The sequence below is a fragment of the Hippocampus comes genome, unplaced genomic scaffold (assembly GCF_001891065.2).
Source record: "Hippocampus comes isolate QL1 unplaced genomic scaffold, H_comes_QL1_v1.1 scaffold86, whole genome shotgun sequence".
NCBI lineage: Eukaryota > Metazoa > Chordata > Actinopteri > Syngnathiformes > Syngnathidae > Hippocampus > Hippocampus comes.
In genome coordinates, this window is record NW_017805882.1 from 719,200 (window position 1) to 736,014 (window position 16,815).

General features: G+C 42.6%; 2 protein-coding genes across 8 annotated transcripts; one reads left to right on the forward strand and one right to left on the reverse strand.

Annotated features, from left to right (window-relative positions):
- Nucleotides 1-77: 77 nt before the first annotated feature.
- On the reverse strand, nucleotides 78-13,027 carry rfx1b (regulatory factor X, 1b (influences HLA class II expression)). 7 transcript variants are annotated; one of them, XM_019889240.1, is made up of 19 exons: nucleotides 12,911-13,027; nucleotides 11,420-11,786; nucleotides 8,575-8,672; nucleotides 8,403-8,495; nucleotides 7,104-7,180; nucleotides 6,722-7,022; nucleotides 6,254-6,435; nucleotides 6,060-6,179; nucleotides 5,849-5,970; nucleotides 5,240-5,358; nucleotides 4,411-4,514; nucleotides 4,186-4,337; nucleotides 4,010-4,107; nucleotides 2,884-3,033; nucleotides 2,578-2,789; nucleotides 2,350-2,503; nucleotides 2,188-2,233; nucleotides 1,922-2,103; nucleotides 78-1,883 (listed from the first exon to the last, which is right to left on the reverse strand). In XM_019889240.1, exons 2-18 carry the CDS (start codon nucleotides 11,757-11,759, stop codon nucleotides 1,928-1,930), a joined length of 2,544 nt encoding a protein of 847 aa, XP_019744799.1. In that variant the 5' UTR covers nucleotides 11,760-11,786; nucleotides 12,911-13,027; the 3' UTR covers nucleotides 78-1,883; nucleotides 1,922-1,927. The 7 variants fall into 7 exon arrangements, with proteins under 7 accessions (XP_019744799.1, XP_019744797.1, XP_019744801.1 ...); XM_019889238.1 differs by having other exon boundaries at nucleotides 78-1,865; nucleotides 1,900-2,103; XM_019889242.1 differs by having other exon boundaries at nucleotides 78-2,103; nucleotides 8,403-8,492.
- A 96-nt stretch (nucleotides 13,028-13,123) lies between these two features.
- On the forward strand, nucleotides 13,124-16,756 carry rln3b (relaxin 3b). Its single transcript, XM_019889329.1, has 2 exons — nucleotides 13,124-16,186; nucleotides 16,267-16,756. Exons 1-2 carry the CDS (start codon nucleotides 16,012-16,014, stop codon nucleotides 16,545-16,547), a joined length of 456 nt encoding a protein of 151 aa, XP_019744888.1. The 5' UTR covers nucleotides 13,124-16,011; the 3' UTR covers nucleotides 16,548-16,756.
- The last annotated feature ends 59 nt before the right edge of the window (nucleotides 16,757-16,815 follow it).

The following is a 16,815-nucleotide window of genomic DNA, read 5'->3' on the forward strand; positions in this document are numbered from 1 at the left end:
TAGTATTTGGTGTTTTTTTTTTTTTTCAATTTTAGTAATGTTCACACAAGTACAAAATGTGTCTTAGAATGCAGAAATGAGGGGTTTCCAAACTTTATTAAGCCAAGGCACCCATTTTACATTGGAAAAATCTCATGGCACACCACCGAACAAAAATATGAATACTGAAAATGATCTTGTCTAAATTTACTCTCGAATTGACTTACTCAGTGTGTGAAGTCTGGGCCTGATAAACACCAAGCTAAATCATACTTGCAGAAAGCCGTAACTTAGTCCTACCATCTAATGGAAGAGCATTTAAGTTCTCTGCTTCTGTCACTGGCACAGATAGTAGAATGATGAGATATTTGTCATAAATTTCAGACAAATTAGGTGAAATAAGGGAACTTCACGCATCAAGCCTGCTGATCTCTTTCGCGCACCAGTGTTCCACGGCACACTGGTTGGGAGTCTCTTGCTGTAAACAAAATATGCACACATTTGAACGCAATCACAACCTCGTAGTCAATGACAATAAAGCTACAAAGATCACAGATTGTACAATGTTCTTAAAGAGGGCTATCAAGAGAACCTCTTGTTGAAAGGTACAGCAGCATAAGCTTTAAAGGTAGAATCCACATTACAGTACATGAACAATAACACAACTATCTCATTTTTAACTTTTTTTTTTTTTTTGCTGTGGCTTTCTGCCTGCACAACAAACGCGCCAACTGTTTTACAAAACGATCTCGGAAAATAATTGATCATGAAATCCTGATAAAATAACCAATCCTGATTGAGCTAACTTGTACAATGTGCTCTTTGTAAAGGGTCAGTTTTAAAGTTCTGCACATCTCCAGGCCTGGTCCATCATTACATGAAAATTGGCTTAGTACTTTGTAGGCATACCACATGTATCCCAAGGCATTTTATGGTCAAACACTATACAATTTGAATATATGACACGAGGATGAAAAATAAACTTTTAACACTACAAAACACTGTACAGATTAAACCGGTTGATCAAGTTAATACACTGGTAACCGTGGGTACAAGGGCGCATGTGCTTATGAATCAATCTTATTCAAGTTGCCTTTTATCATGGGTGATGGTTTGTCTTTGTTTGCATGAAAAAGTGACTACTTGGTATGTGATCTGGTGAAGGACATGAATAGGGAAGGATAGGCAAAGGAGAGACTACAAACAGCAAAGTTGGCAGCCCCATCACATGGCTCACATAATTTTTAATAGCTACCAAAGGTGATGAAAACAAGGCTACGGAACCCCCATATAAATGCAACAATACACACGATATAGAATACAAGCTCAGTTAGGCTAGCAATCTCTCAAAGGCACAGCGTATCAGTTTCAGTTGGCCAAATGAAAAAGGACGTACGGAAAGTAAATCAAATATGGCATCCATAACCAGTTGCCATTAGTGACCTCACACAATCCAATCATCTTGATCAAAAAAAAAAACCCTGCATAGACATTGCTTAAAAGGCAATGCAAGTGATTTTAGACATCACAAGGACAATTTTTCCACATCATCTGGTTAGCGCTTAAGGCAGGGCAAGGGAGACTCGTGGAAATGTCTTGAGTGTGTAGTCTATCAGGTAAATATGTGGCGTTTGTGCAGGGCTGGACACTGACTGTTCCGGGAAGGCACGGGGATCATCCATGAATACATGACAAAATAGAAACAAAATGCCAACACAGAGAGCAAAGACTACATCATTGGCATAAATGGCGCTCCCGTTTTCTTATAAATGCTCACACTGGACAAACACACTCAACACCAAAGTATCTTGGAGCAATTCAGAGCAGTGCACATGACAGTGGGTAAGGGATGGGATGAATTGATGGCGTCAAAGCAAAGTGTGGGCATGTGTGTGTGTGTGTGTATGTGTGTGTGTGTGTGTGTGTGTGTGTGTGTGTGTGTTTTCCTCTAAGACGGTGTGTTGTGTGTGTCTGTCAGAGTGTGCAGGCTTAAATCGGTCCTGGGCTGCTTGGTGGGCGGCTCCAACAGCTCCTTGTCTTCCAGCATGCTCAGAGAGCTGGACTGCAAGACCAGATCTGCGCTCTCCTCCTCGCTCTCCTCATCTTCGTCCTCATCTTCCTCATCTGATGGAGAAGAGACGGCGAGGCGTCAAGAGGACTGCTAAAAGAAGACGTTATGGCCAGTAGCACCAAGTGTGCTGATGTTACCTTTTTCCAGGTCCGGAGTGGATCGGCTCTTGACTGTGCTGGCAAACTACAACACAGAAGAGGAACGCTTCAAATCAGACAAGTTTGAGCAAACCTTGAAAGCAGAATATCCCCAACTTTTTGTGAGTGTTGAATGTTATTTCCCCATTTTCAGACACTCACTTCTCCCATGACGGCAACTGGAGTCTCTCCTTTGGCCTGAGCCACTCTGTGCTCGATCAGGTAGTACATGTACTCGTCGTACAGCAAGCGGATGAGGTGAAAGGATCCGAAGCTGGCTGCGCTGCGCAGGGTCAGGTCTCGAATGACCATCGAACTAGTGGGTCCCAAGACGTGTTTAGACTTTTAACACACTGCAAGACAAATAATGTCTGGCCAGCAACCTCTCACCTGTAGAAGGACCAGTTGAGCAGAAAGACCTTGGCGGCCTTGGGCAGAGCAACGGGGTTGGCCTCATAAGGTTTGAGCACCTGAGAGACGACGCCATCCAGCCAGGAGGCCCACTGCTCCAAGGAGTTCTGCTGCTGCAGGGTCATTTTAAAGTCTTGCTCAAGCCGCTGGACGATGCGGTCCTCACACTGACACACCCACGACGCTTGTTCCTGTTAGGGGCGAGGCAGGGGGAGACAGGCCGATTAGGTTCCGTGACGTGACGCTTAGCTTGTGTTCTTCCGAGCGGCTTGCCGCTCAGCGGACCTGAACATTGGTGAAATCCACACGGTTGAGGTCAGAGAGCATCTGGTTGATCTGAGCCGAGTTCTGGAGGACGGCGCGGGCTGCCTGTGCCAGGTGGTTCAAGCTGGTATAGCGACGCAGCGTTTGGGAGAAAGAGCCCACGCACACCACCTAAGGGGGTGACGCGGTATGCGCAACACAAAATGGTACATTTTCAGACATCTGTAATCAACTGCTCTAAATTTTACTCCTGACTTTTTTGAACTTGCTTCGATGATGACATCACATAAAATAGAAAGAGAATAGAAAATCAACTCCGGTTGTGATCTTAATTGAGGAATAAGACATGGAGCAACATGAATCGAGAGCAATGACGATAAGAGATTGGCTGAGGCAAAATATTTACCAACCATGACCTTATTTAATTTAATACTTTTGTCAGCTTCAAGAATCATTCAAAGAGTTGCCGTTTGCGTGAAGTTCACAGTACTGGCAAAATTATGGAAACACGTTGTTTTGACAGCATATTAGTCAGGGCAATGCAACTTACTATAAAATCCTATGAATAATACTCATTTTTTGCCACACCGCCTCAAAAAAAAAAAGATCCCCAATTGAGAGGGGTTATTATGCAGGGGGGTGATAAGAAATGAAAATTCTTCACATTGTTTCGATGCTTACCAATATAAAGAGTTGTTTTTTTAAAAAATGGTAAAAGGAGAAAAACAGCGTATCGTGCAGGAACAACATTTTCAAAAACATTATTTTAAAACTACTCTGAAAGACTTAAATCATAAGTATAGGAAGGGAGAATCGTTTTTAACCTAAATTTAAAAGCATTCACACTATTGGTATGTTTTGAATTTTTTTTATTCATTCACATTATTTACTCTGATAGTACAAGATACCAGCAAAACGGGGGACCTTGTTAAACACAAGAGAAGAAAACAGCTATTTGAGGGTGTTTTTTTTTTAAAGGTGCATTATTTATTATTACGTTTTTTCTTTAATAATTACATGTGACAACATCATTTATTTTCTTGTGCTCAGTGCGAGTATTATGTAAGCTAATAAAAAAGTGAGGCTATTTAAGTACAGAGTGCAAGTACTTTGGCTATCAGTGGAAAGTATGTCATTGCACACAAACCTTAATGCGGACCATCTCTTCTGGGATGTTCATCATGGCGCCGGATAGCCAGCTCTCCAGACTCTTCGCAAAATTACGGATGGCCTGAGTTAAGGCACCTGCGGAGCAAACAAAGGTGTTAAAATTCACCAAATCGGACTTACTTTGTGCACCTTTTTCATCTCCTGAATCCTTACTGGGGATGGGTCGGAGCACATCGGGGATGAGGATTTCCACCAGCGTCTGATAGAGCAGGTTGTCACACGCTCTCGTCCAGTGTAGTACGGGCTCAAACTTACACAGCAGCACAAGGCACGATTTTGGCAGACGTTTCTCCGACTCGTGGTGACTGGAAGGGCAAAATTTGTGATTGTTATAGTGGAGGTGGTGGCGGGTCAAGGTATTTAGCTTTTGATACTCACAGGTTGAGTGTTTCGGGGTCACTGCCTTGGCTGAACCTCCAGAAGGACTTCCAAAGTGTCTCCACAAGAGTGAACTGGAGGTTCACCATTACATCTAGAACGGCCTATTGGCAAGGAATGGAAAAAAAAAAAAGGATAGAAGAGGTCAGCAGATCTTGCTGTCAAATCTGCATTTGAAGCTGACGCTAAACTGAAACGCTGAAAACTGAAGTGAACTGTCGAATGTGAGCCTTGCGATCCTTGGAAAAGTTAGACATGTTGAGATAGGCTACGAGAATTGCCAAATTACTAACATGCCACGCTAACATATAGCAGGATAGAGCGACCTAGGTGAGTTGGTGAGGATTTTATTTAACAGCATATCTTGTATTCAGGTATTACTTTAAATGAGCACTGATGAAATGCTAATGTGCTTGCAGTTCTTATGCTAACATGTAGCAAGATGGCAACCTGAGTAGGGAAAGCGCAGGGGTTGCGAAGAGTTTAACATCATGCCCTGTCTTCAGGAACTATCGAAGAATCTAGGAGATTTCATGATAGTTTGTTTTTAATTTAATTCCGCTAGTTTTAACTTCGTTTTTGGAGCAAGTTTATTAGTTTACATTTTTTAATGTATGTTTTAAGTTCAAGATTAAAAAAAGAAAAACAGGTCAGTAACTTTATATATGTATATATACATGAGTGCAATTCACAACCGCCTTCCTTCTTCTGTATCAACGGATGTACAGCAATATCAAAATAGATACATTTCAAATAAAGCCTGAACGCTCATGTTTGATATTAAGTGACAAAGACAAAAACAAGATATGTTGGCTTGTCAATTGCCTACCTCACAGTGTTCCCTGTAGAGTGTCTGAAAGGCCTTGAGGTGTTCAGGCAGGATCCCATCAGGTAGGTTGCGCGCTTGCACATTCATGTCAACAAAATCAGGCAACGGACGTGATGCTTCTACACAAGATGGAGGACACACTGTAGTCACCACTGTACAGTATATTCTCTTCATTTAAATTTTATTTTGGGGTGTGGGCGGAAATACAATCATATGCAAAACACCATTGAACACATTAGGGATGTCCCCGATCCAATCATGTGATCGGAAATCATGGCCGATCACGTATTTTCAACTGATGCAGTATCGGCTGAAACAGATCGGTTTTATTCATTTTCCGAACAACAAAAAAAAAAATTTAAAAAAATAGAGAACTTTGAGTTTATTTTGATGCTATTGGCACTGATCTAGTGGAATAGTCGAAATAATACCATATAAATTAATAATCGCTGATACACGCTCTTTTTTTTGTCCTCAATACATTGCCTAAAAGTATCGGATCAGGACTCGGTATCAGCAGATACTTCAAACCAAAGACTCAGATTCGGATGACAAAGCGTGATCGGGGCATCCCTCATACACATTCAATTCTATGTGCCAGTTCCTCACCCAGGAACTGCTGATAGTGCTGCACCTGAGCCGAAATATCACAAACCACTCCTGCCTGCTGCTGTGATGCCCCCCCTGATGTCCCATTGGTGATCCCCTCTGTTTTCTGAACTGCCTTTATCCTTTTGGACAGAACACACCCAGGTCAGAACAATGACAAGGGTCAGTCAGTTACTGGCGTGCCTCTTTGTATAAAAGCCTACAAGGATACCTGTTTTTCTGTGAAAATGGCTGCTGCCGCATTGCCATGTGCTGCTGTTCATCCATCAGTCTAAGCAGAGGGGAGCCAGATTTGATCCTGAGTCCATAGTAGTGGTACTTTGAGTTCCCCCTGAAACACGTGTGTCAAAGCTTACGACGGGGTGGTGCGCAAGACGATTACAACCTTGAGCATTGTGCACATACCGAGTCCCAAGCCTTCGAGTGCGAAGGCCCATGAAGACAGACCTGATGAGTTTGCCAAAGGAGGCGGCATTGACCGGTTCCAGCTTTTGCTCCTGGCAGTGTAGCAGGTAGTGGTAATACAGGGTGCAGCGAGGCAAACTCACCCCCTCTGCACCTTCGTAGTTGTCACACAGCCACTGCACCTGAAGAGCACAGCTACCACGGTCACGTTCCGCCATAGCCACGGATATCCCGCGCATCCAGAAAGCAATCACATTTTTTTCCACATTTTGTTATATTATGGGATCATTTTCAAATCAAATGAATGGATTTCCTTTTTCCTCAGAGCTCCACACGCAACACCCCATTTGGACAACATGACAAATGTATTTAAAATACAATCTAAGAAATGTGGGGTATTGTGTGCCAAATTGTGCAGGGAAAAATTAATTATCTGACCGCTAAATCACATTAAGCTGGAGTACTCACAGTGGCCGGAGGGGCACGTGAATTTGGGCTGGAGTAGCTCTGACCTCCTCCTCCTCCTGTTGTTCCCGCCCCCCCTCCTAACAAATAAGCCCCCTGAATGACATAACCGCCCCCACTCGCGGAGGTGCCCCCACTTGTGGCAGCTGCTGCTCCCACAGACGAGGAGAGAGGCTGCGAGGTGACGGAGCCGCTGATGTCGGACTCCGAGCTAGATGTGGCCTCGTAGAAGTTGGAGGAGGAGGAGGCGGGAGGGGTTTGAGAGTAGAGGGGTGAGTCGGAGAAAGAGTAGCTGCTCGGCCGGCTGGAGGGAGACGCAAAGATTTGTTACTGGAAGGCTCTGAAAGATGAAACATGCAAACATGGAAACGTCCTTGTCTCTCACATTGCTGATGTGTTGAAAGCATTGTCGGCGCCTCCACTTTCCACGTACTGCACCTGGCTGGAGTACACCTGCTCCACCTTGAAACAAAACAAGGGAAGAGGAGAAGTGACCTGACCTGCTAATTTTGACCTGACCTGCAAATTTCACAACAACACAAACTCGGCATCAATTAGGACACTGCGATCAGTGCCTCTCCCCTCTACTATAGTGCCCTATACAATATTGTGAGTGCGTCAGTGTGTAGTGCTGTTTGTATGTGTAATGATGTATATAATGCATTCGATGTTGCCCACACTGCATCTGAAAAAGCAGTGAACAATCAATTGTCAATAGAAAAGCTACATAGCTGATGATGCATTACACTGTTTCTGCGGACTTGCTGGATTTCCAGCATGAGACAAATTCATGAAGTGTGGCGTGAAATATCTTAATAAAGTAGAGCAACAAATCACAATATGGATGGACAAAAAGGTTTTAAAAAACATTTGTTGAATACACTCAGCTTGAAACAATCAGGTTATTTTATTGAATTCTTCAATATTTATTACAGCAGGTAAACGAGCTGGGGTTAATTCGGTTGTTATTGTAATTATGTGATACCAATGATGAATAGTTTTGTATGTAGCATGTAGGTGAACAACCACTCAGAGAGGTGACCCGCTGCTAATAACTAAGTGGAAATGTTTATTTTCATTTCATACTTTATTAGAAAGCCAAATTCTTTTTTTTAATCGAGGCGGCAGTTAATTATTACAATCCGTCTCCTCGATTATGTATTATCAAACGTCCCAAAGCTTTGCAATTGCTTTCACATGGCATAAACAGGAAACTATCGAAACAACAGTAACAGGCCGGTTACTAACGCACATCCTGACGTTCTCTACTGGGGGTGGAGTGGTGTTCATAAACATTTCAAGGCACCTTGGGGGCTAGCAGTTGGACGTTTGCTTGTCCAACTCCTGATTATCACTCAGTTCTTGTTTATCTAGCTCCATTAGCAAAAGACTTAAAACCGAGTATGGTTACTTTCCTTTCATTTTAGTTACTAGCAACACTGCAACACCTTTGTGAGTAAGGTCCAGCAGAATAAATATACAGTGCAACCTCCAAAGTACTGTGACAAATAAGCCTGGAAGAAATTAAGAGAATTTAGATGCCTTCCTAAGGAAAACTGTTTTGAATATAGCAACCAGCATCAAAGAACAGATGTTCAACGTTGGTGGTTCTACTGCAAATGTTTCGCTACATAAGATAATTATAATGGCGATGGAATAATTCTTGTTCGATGTTTGTCTTTACCTCTTGGTTGATGTGTGCCGATTGCAGGTTGTTGACGTGTCCTGACTGAATCCTCTTACCGGCCTGCAGCACCGTCTGCAACACTGACCTCTGCTGGTGAAAACAGTCACGACGTCAGCATGAAACTAGCGTGGCGATCGTGAACCCCTTCGAGTAGAGAACGATGTCTTACCTGAGTGGTGGTCTGCACTGGCTGGACCACCTGAGTAGGCACACCTGGGGCTGGTGAGCTTGATTCTGACAAACTGTCATTGGAGTGAGCAGAACCCTCTGGGGCACCAAACAAGTAGAGTGAGAAAGAGAGACTTGACAGAGCAGCAAAAAAAGTCATGCACGCACAATGTGACAACTCACGACATGCGTCTTGCAAATTGTACTGAAAGCCACTGTAGAACATCCCATGTGTGTTTTTTGGTTCAGCGGGGGAGAAAGTGACACAAATGCACTCGTCTCTGCTTTAAATCTTGTGGAGGGGACGACAGCCTCGGACAGCTAATCTCCCCAGATGGAGAGAAATCCCTCCATCTTGTAAACATGCATATCAAATGCGAGAGGGAAAACGAGACATACGAGGGATGTTGGCTACAAGATGATGGACAACATGTGCAGGGAAGGCTTAGGCACTTCCTTTTTGACAAATGGATTTCTCAATTTGGCTTACTGCAACGTGACGCTTGTACTTCTCCAAGTTGACAAAGCAACCGCTGACTCATTTTGAATGTAAAATACAAATCGCTGATAAACAAAGTTGTCAATGTTACGACCTAGATGTCCCGCCGAGACACCTCGCTGAGCTGAGCTGCATCTTGTGACTTGTGGAACAAACCTTTATAACTTTCCTGTGAGGGCAGTGATTGTACCAACCAAATGGACTCTCTCCCTCTCTCTCTGTCTCTCTCTGCTACTACTCTTCTCAGTGAGTGGCTGATAGATGTGATAGATGTTCTCCTGCTTCTAACTTGTCAATACATCTGAAATGAAAGCACAGCTGTAGACAGATCATGAACTATGAAATGCTAGGAGGGACTGTGAATGGGCCACCTTGACGTCCCCGCTTGATTATTGTCCAACGACAAAAATTTGCACAACACACGTACTCACCTTACCGTCAGATAGGACATTCCAAAATGTACTCATGAACACTCCCTTGTTTTATTCAGTCTTTTTAAGACAGGCTACGTATGTTTATACTACAGCCAAATGTAAAGCAGCCTTTCATCACAAACAGATTGATGGAAGCATTGTGGTGAAAATGATTCATTCTCCCGCAAATGATAGATACTGTGTCTAATAAGTTCTAGTGGTTATCAAGATGATTGAATAGGCCTTCGCACACAACCCCCCCCGCCCACCTGCCCTAACGTGTGACTTTGTGGTTGAGAGTATACTGTGTTACTTGACACTAGCAGGCAAAAATATCCACGAACACACAGACCGAAAATAAATATCCAGAAAAAGACTTTCCTAAGGCCTCTTTCATTCTCTTCTGGTTAAGAGCAGATTTTCAAAATGCCAAATATTTTGTTTGACATTTACCATTACTATATATAAAACATCATACTTTTCACTGAAAGGGGAACAGTTTACATTAATTCAGAACTCACAGCCAGAAAAACACTTATTTGCAACATTAATAGCCAACTTATGTTGCCATGGTTGCACATTTCCTTGTTAGTAATTGGGAACGGCTGCTATTTCATTAGCTACATTATGATCACACTAACTCTCCAGCAAACTCAAAAAGAAGCTGCATTCCACCCCTCACATTGAGTACAATGTAACCTAGCAACCACATGCATCACATTATTGTGGTCTGCTCCTCCACACACACACACACACACACACACACACACACACACACACACACACACACACACACACACACACACCCACCCAAACAACACACACACAAAATATTACTTAGTGTGCTGACGATGGTAATAATTCCTAAACGCAGAGCTGACGAAACACCATGACCACAAATTAAAATGGTTAGATAATGGCAGGAAAATAATTAGTTAACCCTTTTGCTTTGGTGGTTCCTGCATTTCTGTGCTTGCAATTGTCGTATCGCATTATCCTTATTTACAGCACTGACTGATTTGCTATGAATTTAAAAGTAACTACTGGCATCATTAAAATTGGCTGAAACCGTGGTGACACTAAACGCTGTATAAAAATAACAACACATCATCTTTAGGAAAGACAGAGCAGGATCTACATAGGAGATGAGAATTGTATTTTACCCACAATAAAAGAGTTCTCTTTCATTATTATTCCAGTGAATTGTTTTTGCGACATAACTTGCCACAAATTTTGGTCCTAAGCACTTTGTAAAGAGCAGGGGTCTCCAGGTCACCCCCCAAGGACCACATGAGTAGCCTGCAAGTCTGATCTAAAATTAGCTAACCAATGATGAGACATTGTGATGTTCTCGGAAAGTTGAGGAAGAGACCACTGAAAAAGATTTATAGAAATATAGTGTTGAATAATGACATTTCCCTGTTTCTGACCTTGAACGGGGTACATTGAAACTGTAACATTTATTTTGTGAATGCAAACACTTTGTTTTTCTTCTTTCTTCTTTCTACCCACAATCTTGCTGCTGTAGACTGTAAATCTGAATCTGAATCTGAATTTCCCCAGTATGGGACAAATAAATGATATCTTATCTTATCTTATCTTAAATGATTGTTGAGCGTTATTGTGAGAATCATTGACAGGATCAGTGTCTTTCCAAAGATGAAGATTGTATCATTAATTTATAAGAACAATAAGTTAATTTAAGCAAAGTGGGTTTTTTTCTCAAACGTGTGCATATCAAACTGATAGCCCTCGTTATGATTCAGTCCACCAAAAATAGCTCTGTTTGAAAAAGGTGGTGTAGACCAATGCATTTCTTTAAAACAGTGCATTCTGGTCAACAACTAAGACCTAAAGAGTACTCATAATGATTGTGCGAGCTACACAATGAATATGTGTGTTAAGTATTCGATAGTTTGACACATGTCGCTTACCTGTAACCGTCACTATGATGTACTGGGGTGAGGTGCTCTGACCATTCTTCTGGGCCACTGTGTGCTGGATTTCAGGGCTTATGTAGTGCTGTGTGGAAGCTGCTAGAACAGCTGCCTTCTGGCTCTGAGTCTGGGTAGGTGGGGCTTGGGAAGAAAGTGCATCCTGTCCACTTTTGGCTGATTGGTTGGCTGATGCAATGCTCCCAGAGGTGAGTGGTAGTCCGGCCAGGAAGTGTGCTCCTGTCTTGGTGGAAGAGGGTGTGGTGGAAGCCGGCGTTGCTATGGTTGCCGTGTTGGTCTGCTGAGGCTGGAGGTCTTCCGAGTATCCAGAAGTTGCCATGGCAACCAATGCTTTCAGGCGCTACTTCTGTTGATTGAGAGAGGGAGACGGATCTCAATAGCGAATATCCTATAAACATGTCTTTGACGTCATATCCACTTGTGTTATTGCCATAGTCTGCGTGCGTGCGCGCGAGTGTGTCAGTAGAGGAAGTAAGGTTTTATCTCTAACGCCGAGCAATATTATTGAACTTTTAGAGCTACAGTCCACCGCAAATGTATAAAAATCAAGCAACCAACAGGCAACAATTCATTTTCAATTGTAATAATGTTAGCAATGGCTATTCATGCGAACTGTAACATTCACTAACTACTAATTCCAGTTTTTGATAGCCAAATTAATATCTATTGTAACATTATCACCTCTGTAGCTAAGACTAGATTCACATGCACAATTAGTGGACCCATCCATTCAGGACTTTACACCAACACAACTTATTATCAAGCACTCCGGTGTGCACCCACACGGTAAACACGACGCGTAGATGATCCCCCACCACGTCGAGTCACGGGAGTGAAAGTGTCGCAACAAAAACTTTTCCTAAGTGGTTTGAATGAGTATCTAGGACATATCTCCCAAATACGCACGTTTAGAGCGGGGATGCGATTCAAAAAAGTGGATAATATGTGTGGGGTTGTAACATAGCTCTGCTTGCTTGAAGGTATGTTGAGTTAGCGAGAGTAATAGCTTGCCCAGCTAGCAGCTCGTGTCAGATAGTAAGCTTCATGTGCGCTTGAGCTGCCGAAGCTGTCGACTAGAAACCAACGCCAGCGTGCCTGTAATTCTTCGACCAGGACACGAAGACGACTAGAAGCCAATTGTGTTCGAAGTTAAACGTGACACTCCACGAAAAGTGAATACAATAGTCGGGGTGAAAGTAGGGTAGTCACAAGCGTTAAAACGCACCCGCCATCTTGTGTTCCGATCAGAGATCTGACATCGCCATAACAACCGCCTGCGCACGTAAAAAAGCTAGCAACCAATTTCATCACCGACATGCTCGAGCACTTTCAGCAAACACAAATGAATACACAAACAAAAACAGCCATGCAACTTTAGGGAGCACGAAATAATAAAACAAGCTCATTTTGAGGAGTTCACCTCTGTTTTCCCCCGGTATTATCCTTTTTAGTGCTAAGTTTTCCCCTTACATTCGGGTTGTTGTTGACTCCCGTTGCTTGGTTCTTGTCGCCAGGACTACCGTGACTATGGCGCCTTGCCTTCACCGGGGCAACTGTTGCTAGCCTCTTGCCTAAACCCCGCTCCCTACTATATGTTGATTGGACCACTTGGGATGTAGTCCACACGTCACGAACAATACTCGTCTCTTAATGGACAATCGCCACTGTCTGTCACTCTCACCGGGGCCAAGCGTCTCATGACTACTGAGACTAAAACTGAGTTTCTGTGAAGACTCGCATGTTGGCGTCGAGATTCCCTCGGAGGTGGAATGAAAGTCTAACTCATCGGGATCATTATTGTGTCTTCACTTTCTTATGCCAACTGAAAAGAAATACTTATTTCAACATCACGAATAAAAATTCGATTAATTTCACTGACATAGTTTTAACAAATTCGAATAACACCTAAAAAAGTGTCATTCTCAGCAAAACAACAAACAGCGTGTACTTATTGACTCCTATTTATTGTTCTGCTATTTTAGTAGGTTAAGATAGTTTTTAAAACAATGTAACATTTTAATACAGCATAGTGGTGCATATTGTTAGCGCATCTCCCACACACTCAAGGATCAGATTTTAAATTCAGCTCAGGCCATACTGCGTGGAGTTTGCAGGTTCTCCTGGTGCCCGTGTGAAATTTTTATACACTTCCCTCCAAAAATATTGTAATTATGAGGCATATTCCTTAAATTTTGCTGGAGACTTTTAGGTTTGAAATCAAATGATGAATATGAGCCAAGGGATTAACAGACAATCTTTAATTTCCATGTATTGCAGTGTCTTGTATTTGATGCACATCTTAGAAGACAGCATTATTTTACAACAAAACAATTCGAATTCTAGGTAAACATAAATACTGAAATGGGTAAACGTGAAAAAATTGAGTATAGAAATCTTGATAAGACCTCCTTATACTTAGCTGCATCAAATCCCTGATGCATTGGCAACACCAACCCTTTGCAGGTTTGTTTTGTAATGTTGTTTTCAATGCTTGACTTGGGCAAACTAAAACCATCCAATTATCTTTTATGACTATCTATCTATCTATCTATCTATCTATCTATCTATCTATCTATCTATCTATCTATCTATCTATCTATCTATCTATCTATCTATCTATCTATTGAATTGTTTCAGACCATGCTTCCTCAACAGCTACAGGAAGGATGTCCTCGTTTGAGCCTTTTTGAGGATGGAGTTAGCCTTCCACTTCAGGTACTGAGAGACTGACATTCCTAGGAACTTAAATTCTCAATGGTTGACACGGGGCAATTGGACAGCATGGGGGCATCTGTGGCAAAGAATGTTTTCTAAAGTCCAAGATCACCTCTACAGGCTTGAGCGTGTTCGCCTCCAGATTGTGTTGGCCACATTGAAGCGCTACTATGCAGACTCGTTGCCATTGTTGATGACGTCGATGGCTGTGCTGCTGTCTGGAAACTTCAGGAATTTGACAGCTGCACATTGAGGCACAGCCATTGGCGAAAAGAGAAAAGAGGAGCAGAGAAAGGACACTTCCTTTGGGGGCCCCGGTAATGATGGTGCATGTGGATGAAATAGTTTTCCCCAGCCTCACTCGCTGTGTCCTTGCTTGTTAGGAAGCTGTAAATCCTCCTGAGGATAGCAAGAGAGACGCTGAGCTGGAGGAGCTCAGAGGAACGGAGGTCAGGAATGATGCTCCTGAATGCAGAGCTAAAGTCCAAACGATCCTCCTGTCGGTCCCTGCATCATTGAGGTGATCAAGGGTAAAATGCAACTTTGTGTTGACTACATCATCCACCCACCTGTTTGCTTGGAACACAAACAGCAGAGAGTTCAGCAGGGGTCCTGTGATACTCATTGCCAGTCCAGTATGAGACGTTCAAAGGACTTCATGACCACAGACGTTAGATGTCATCCATCAATCCACCCATCCATACATCCGAGTGATTTGCATCCTGTGGTGTAGCCTCTGCTCATTTTGCCCATGAAGCGAACCCATTTTTTTCTCCAAAATTTAAAACAGTTTCCACAAATAAAAGTTCTACAACATGCATTCATCAAGATAAACAAAGGACGAAGATTAATATCACACTTAGCATCCATTTTAATACCCCAGTTGAAATTATTTGGTTTTCTTAAATGAGCCACAGCTCACTCTGCCATCATTGTGAGGTAAGACAACATTAGAATGGCTTTTGTTACCATGGTGACCAGGCGCAAGGCTAAGGGATATTGTCGACTTGCTCTAAAAGTGTGAATATGAACAGCTCAGAGCATGAGAGACAATGAAAGCATTTCACTCATTAACACTACATGACTTAGCCATGGAATTACTCTTGTCAGATGCATATATTTGGCGCATGCAGTGAACACACTGCCAAACGCGAATTGATCACAATTTGGCAAAATTCAGAGCTGTTTGCTAGTAGACGAATTTTCGGAAATGGGCAGCGAACAAAAACATTACTATGTTGCATAATTTCACACTTCAAGGGCGGGAATGCACTCCCAAATATTTGTACATAATATATTAAAAGTAAGTTTGTATCATATTGTTTACTACACTTTAATTAAAGTTTCAGGATAGGATTGTAATTCTTTAGACCATGCAACAATGTAGAATGCGTGTATGAGCATTCATGTCTGTGCATAACAGACAGACCAAACAAGATTTACCAGAGATGTTGAGCAACCTAAATTGATGAGAAAGTGATCTCTATTCAATTTCTTGTTGAGAAGATGCCATGACTGAGATATTGTTGTGTGTCACACAAAGCACAAAAACAATAGTGAGGGCAGAAAGGCCAAATAAAAGGTCACAGGTGATTAGATTGCAGAGAGCTCTGTTGACGTCACCTGTGGCATCATTTGCTATATTCCCAGAACTTTTCTGTTACTGGATGTGCATTGTTTCCCCAAAAGGTCTCAGCTCTTATCTTTGGATGTGACAAAGACCAAAGGTGCTTTTCTGAGAAACTGAGGCCTATATAAGATGTCCAAAATGAAACAGTCAGCAAATAGGTACCTCATTTGGGTTTGTTGAGACCTTTTCTGCACAGTGAGACAACGACAGCAGATTTTTGAGGAACATGTGGAAGGCAGCACTCTTGACACTGTGTTTCTTGGTGGCACTGGTAGGCAAGGTACGGCCGAGTGAAGCCCATACCTCTTTCTATGGAATGAAACTGTGCGGTAGAGAATTTATACGTGCTGTCATTTTTACCTGTGGTGGCTCTCGCTGGAGGAGAAGCATTGGAGATGCAGGTAAGACTGCCTGTAAAGTGAAGTAAATCGTCTATAAAATTATTCATTCTAAAAGAAGTTGTAATTTCTCTTCATATCAGCTCTTATTGGAGATGAGGCTTTTGACCAATGGAATCCAAATCCTTTCCCTCAAATGGCCAGTGAGCAGGATCCTGCACAATCCAACGTATGGAAGGACCCGACATTTGATGTGGCATCTGTCGCCGCTGGATTCAGCCGCTCGGCTCGCTCGCCTATCTCGGAAGAGGTCTTGGAGGCTCTCCGAAGTGCAGATAGAAAAGGACGGGATGTTGTGGTGGGACTGTCCAATGCCTGTTGCAAGTGGGGCTGCAGCAAGAGTGAAATCAGCTCCTTGTGCTAAACACAGTCCCATCTCACATGCAGCGTTCTACTTTTTGAATTTTCAAAAATTTTACATCTATCCATTATCTGAGCTGATTTTCCCCACTCGGGTCGCGGGCTATTTTACATCCAAGTCATTAATTGTGTGACTATATGATTTTTCGTGCATAGGTGGGCTAGACTAATTTGTGTGTATGTTCAATAAAGTCGTGTGTCATTCGTAAGAAAGTGTCTTCCTCTTCTTGCTTGACGTGCAGTATACCTTGCTCTGGAAAATCCCTACCTCT

What these genes read in the sequence shown, in the direction of transcription:
- rfx1b (XM_019889240.1), bottom strand. Translation starts at nt 11,759, where the DNA reads ATGGCAACTTCTGGATACTCGGAAGACCTCCAGCCTCAGCAGACCAAC. An exon ending in GCTTTCAACACATCAGCAAT is followed by an intron (nt 7,023 to 7,103) that starts GTGAGAGACAAG and finishes GTCTCCCTCCAG; the next exon opens with CCGGCCGAGCAGCTACTCTT. An exon ending in CCATTTTCACAGAAAAACAG is followed by an intron (nt 5,971 to 6,059) that starts GTATCCTTGTAG and finishes TCTGTCCAAAAG; the next exon opens with GATAAAGGCAGTTCAGAAAA.
- rln3b (XM_019889329.1), top strand. Translation starts at nt 16,012, where the DNA reads ATGTGGAAGGCAGCACTCTTGACACTGTGTTTCTTGGTGGCACTGGTA. An exon ending in GAGAAGCATTGGAGATGCAG is followed by an intron (nt 16,187 to 16,266) that starts GTAAGACTGCCT and finishes TCTTCATATCAG; the next exon opens with CTCTTATTGGAGATGAGGCT.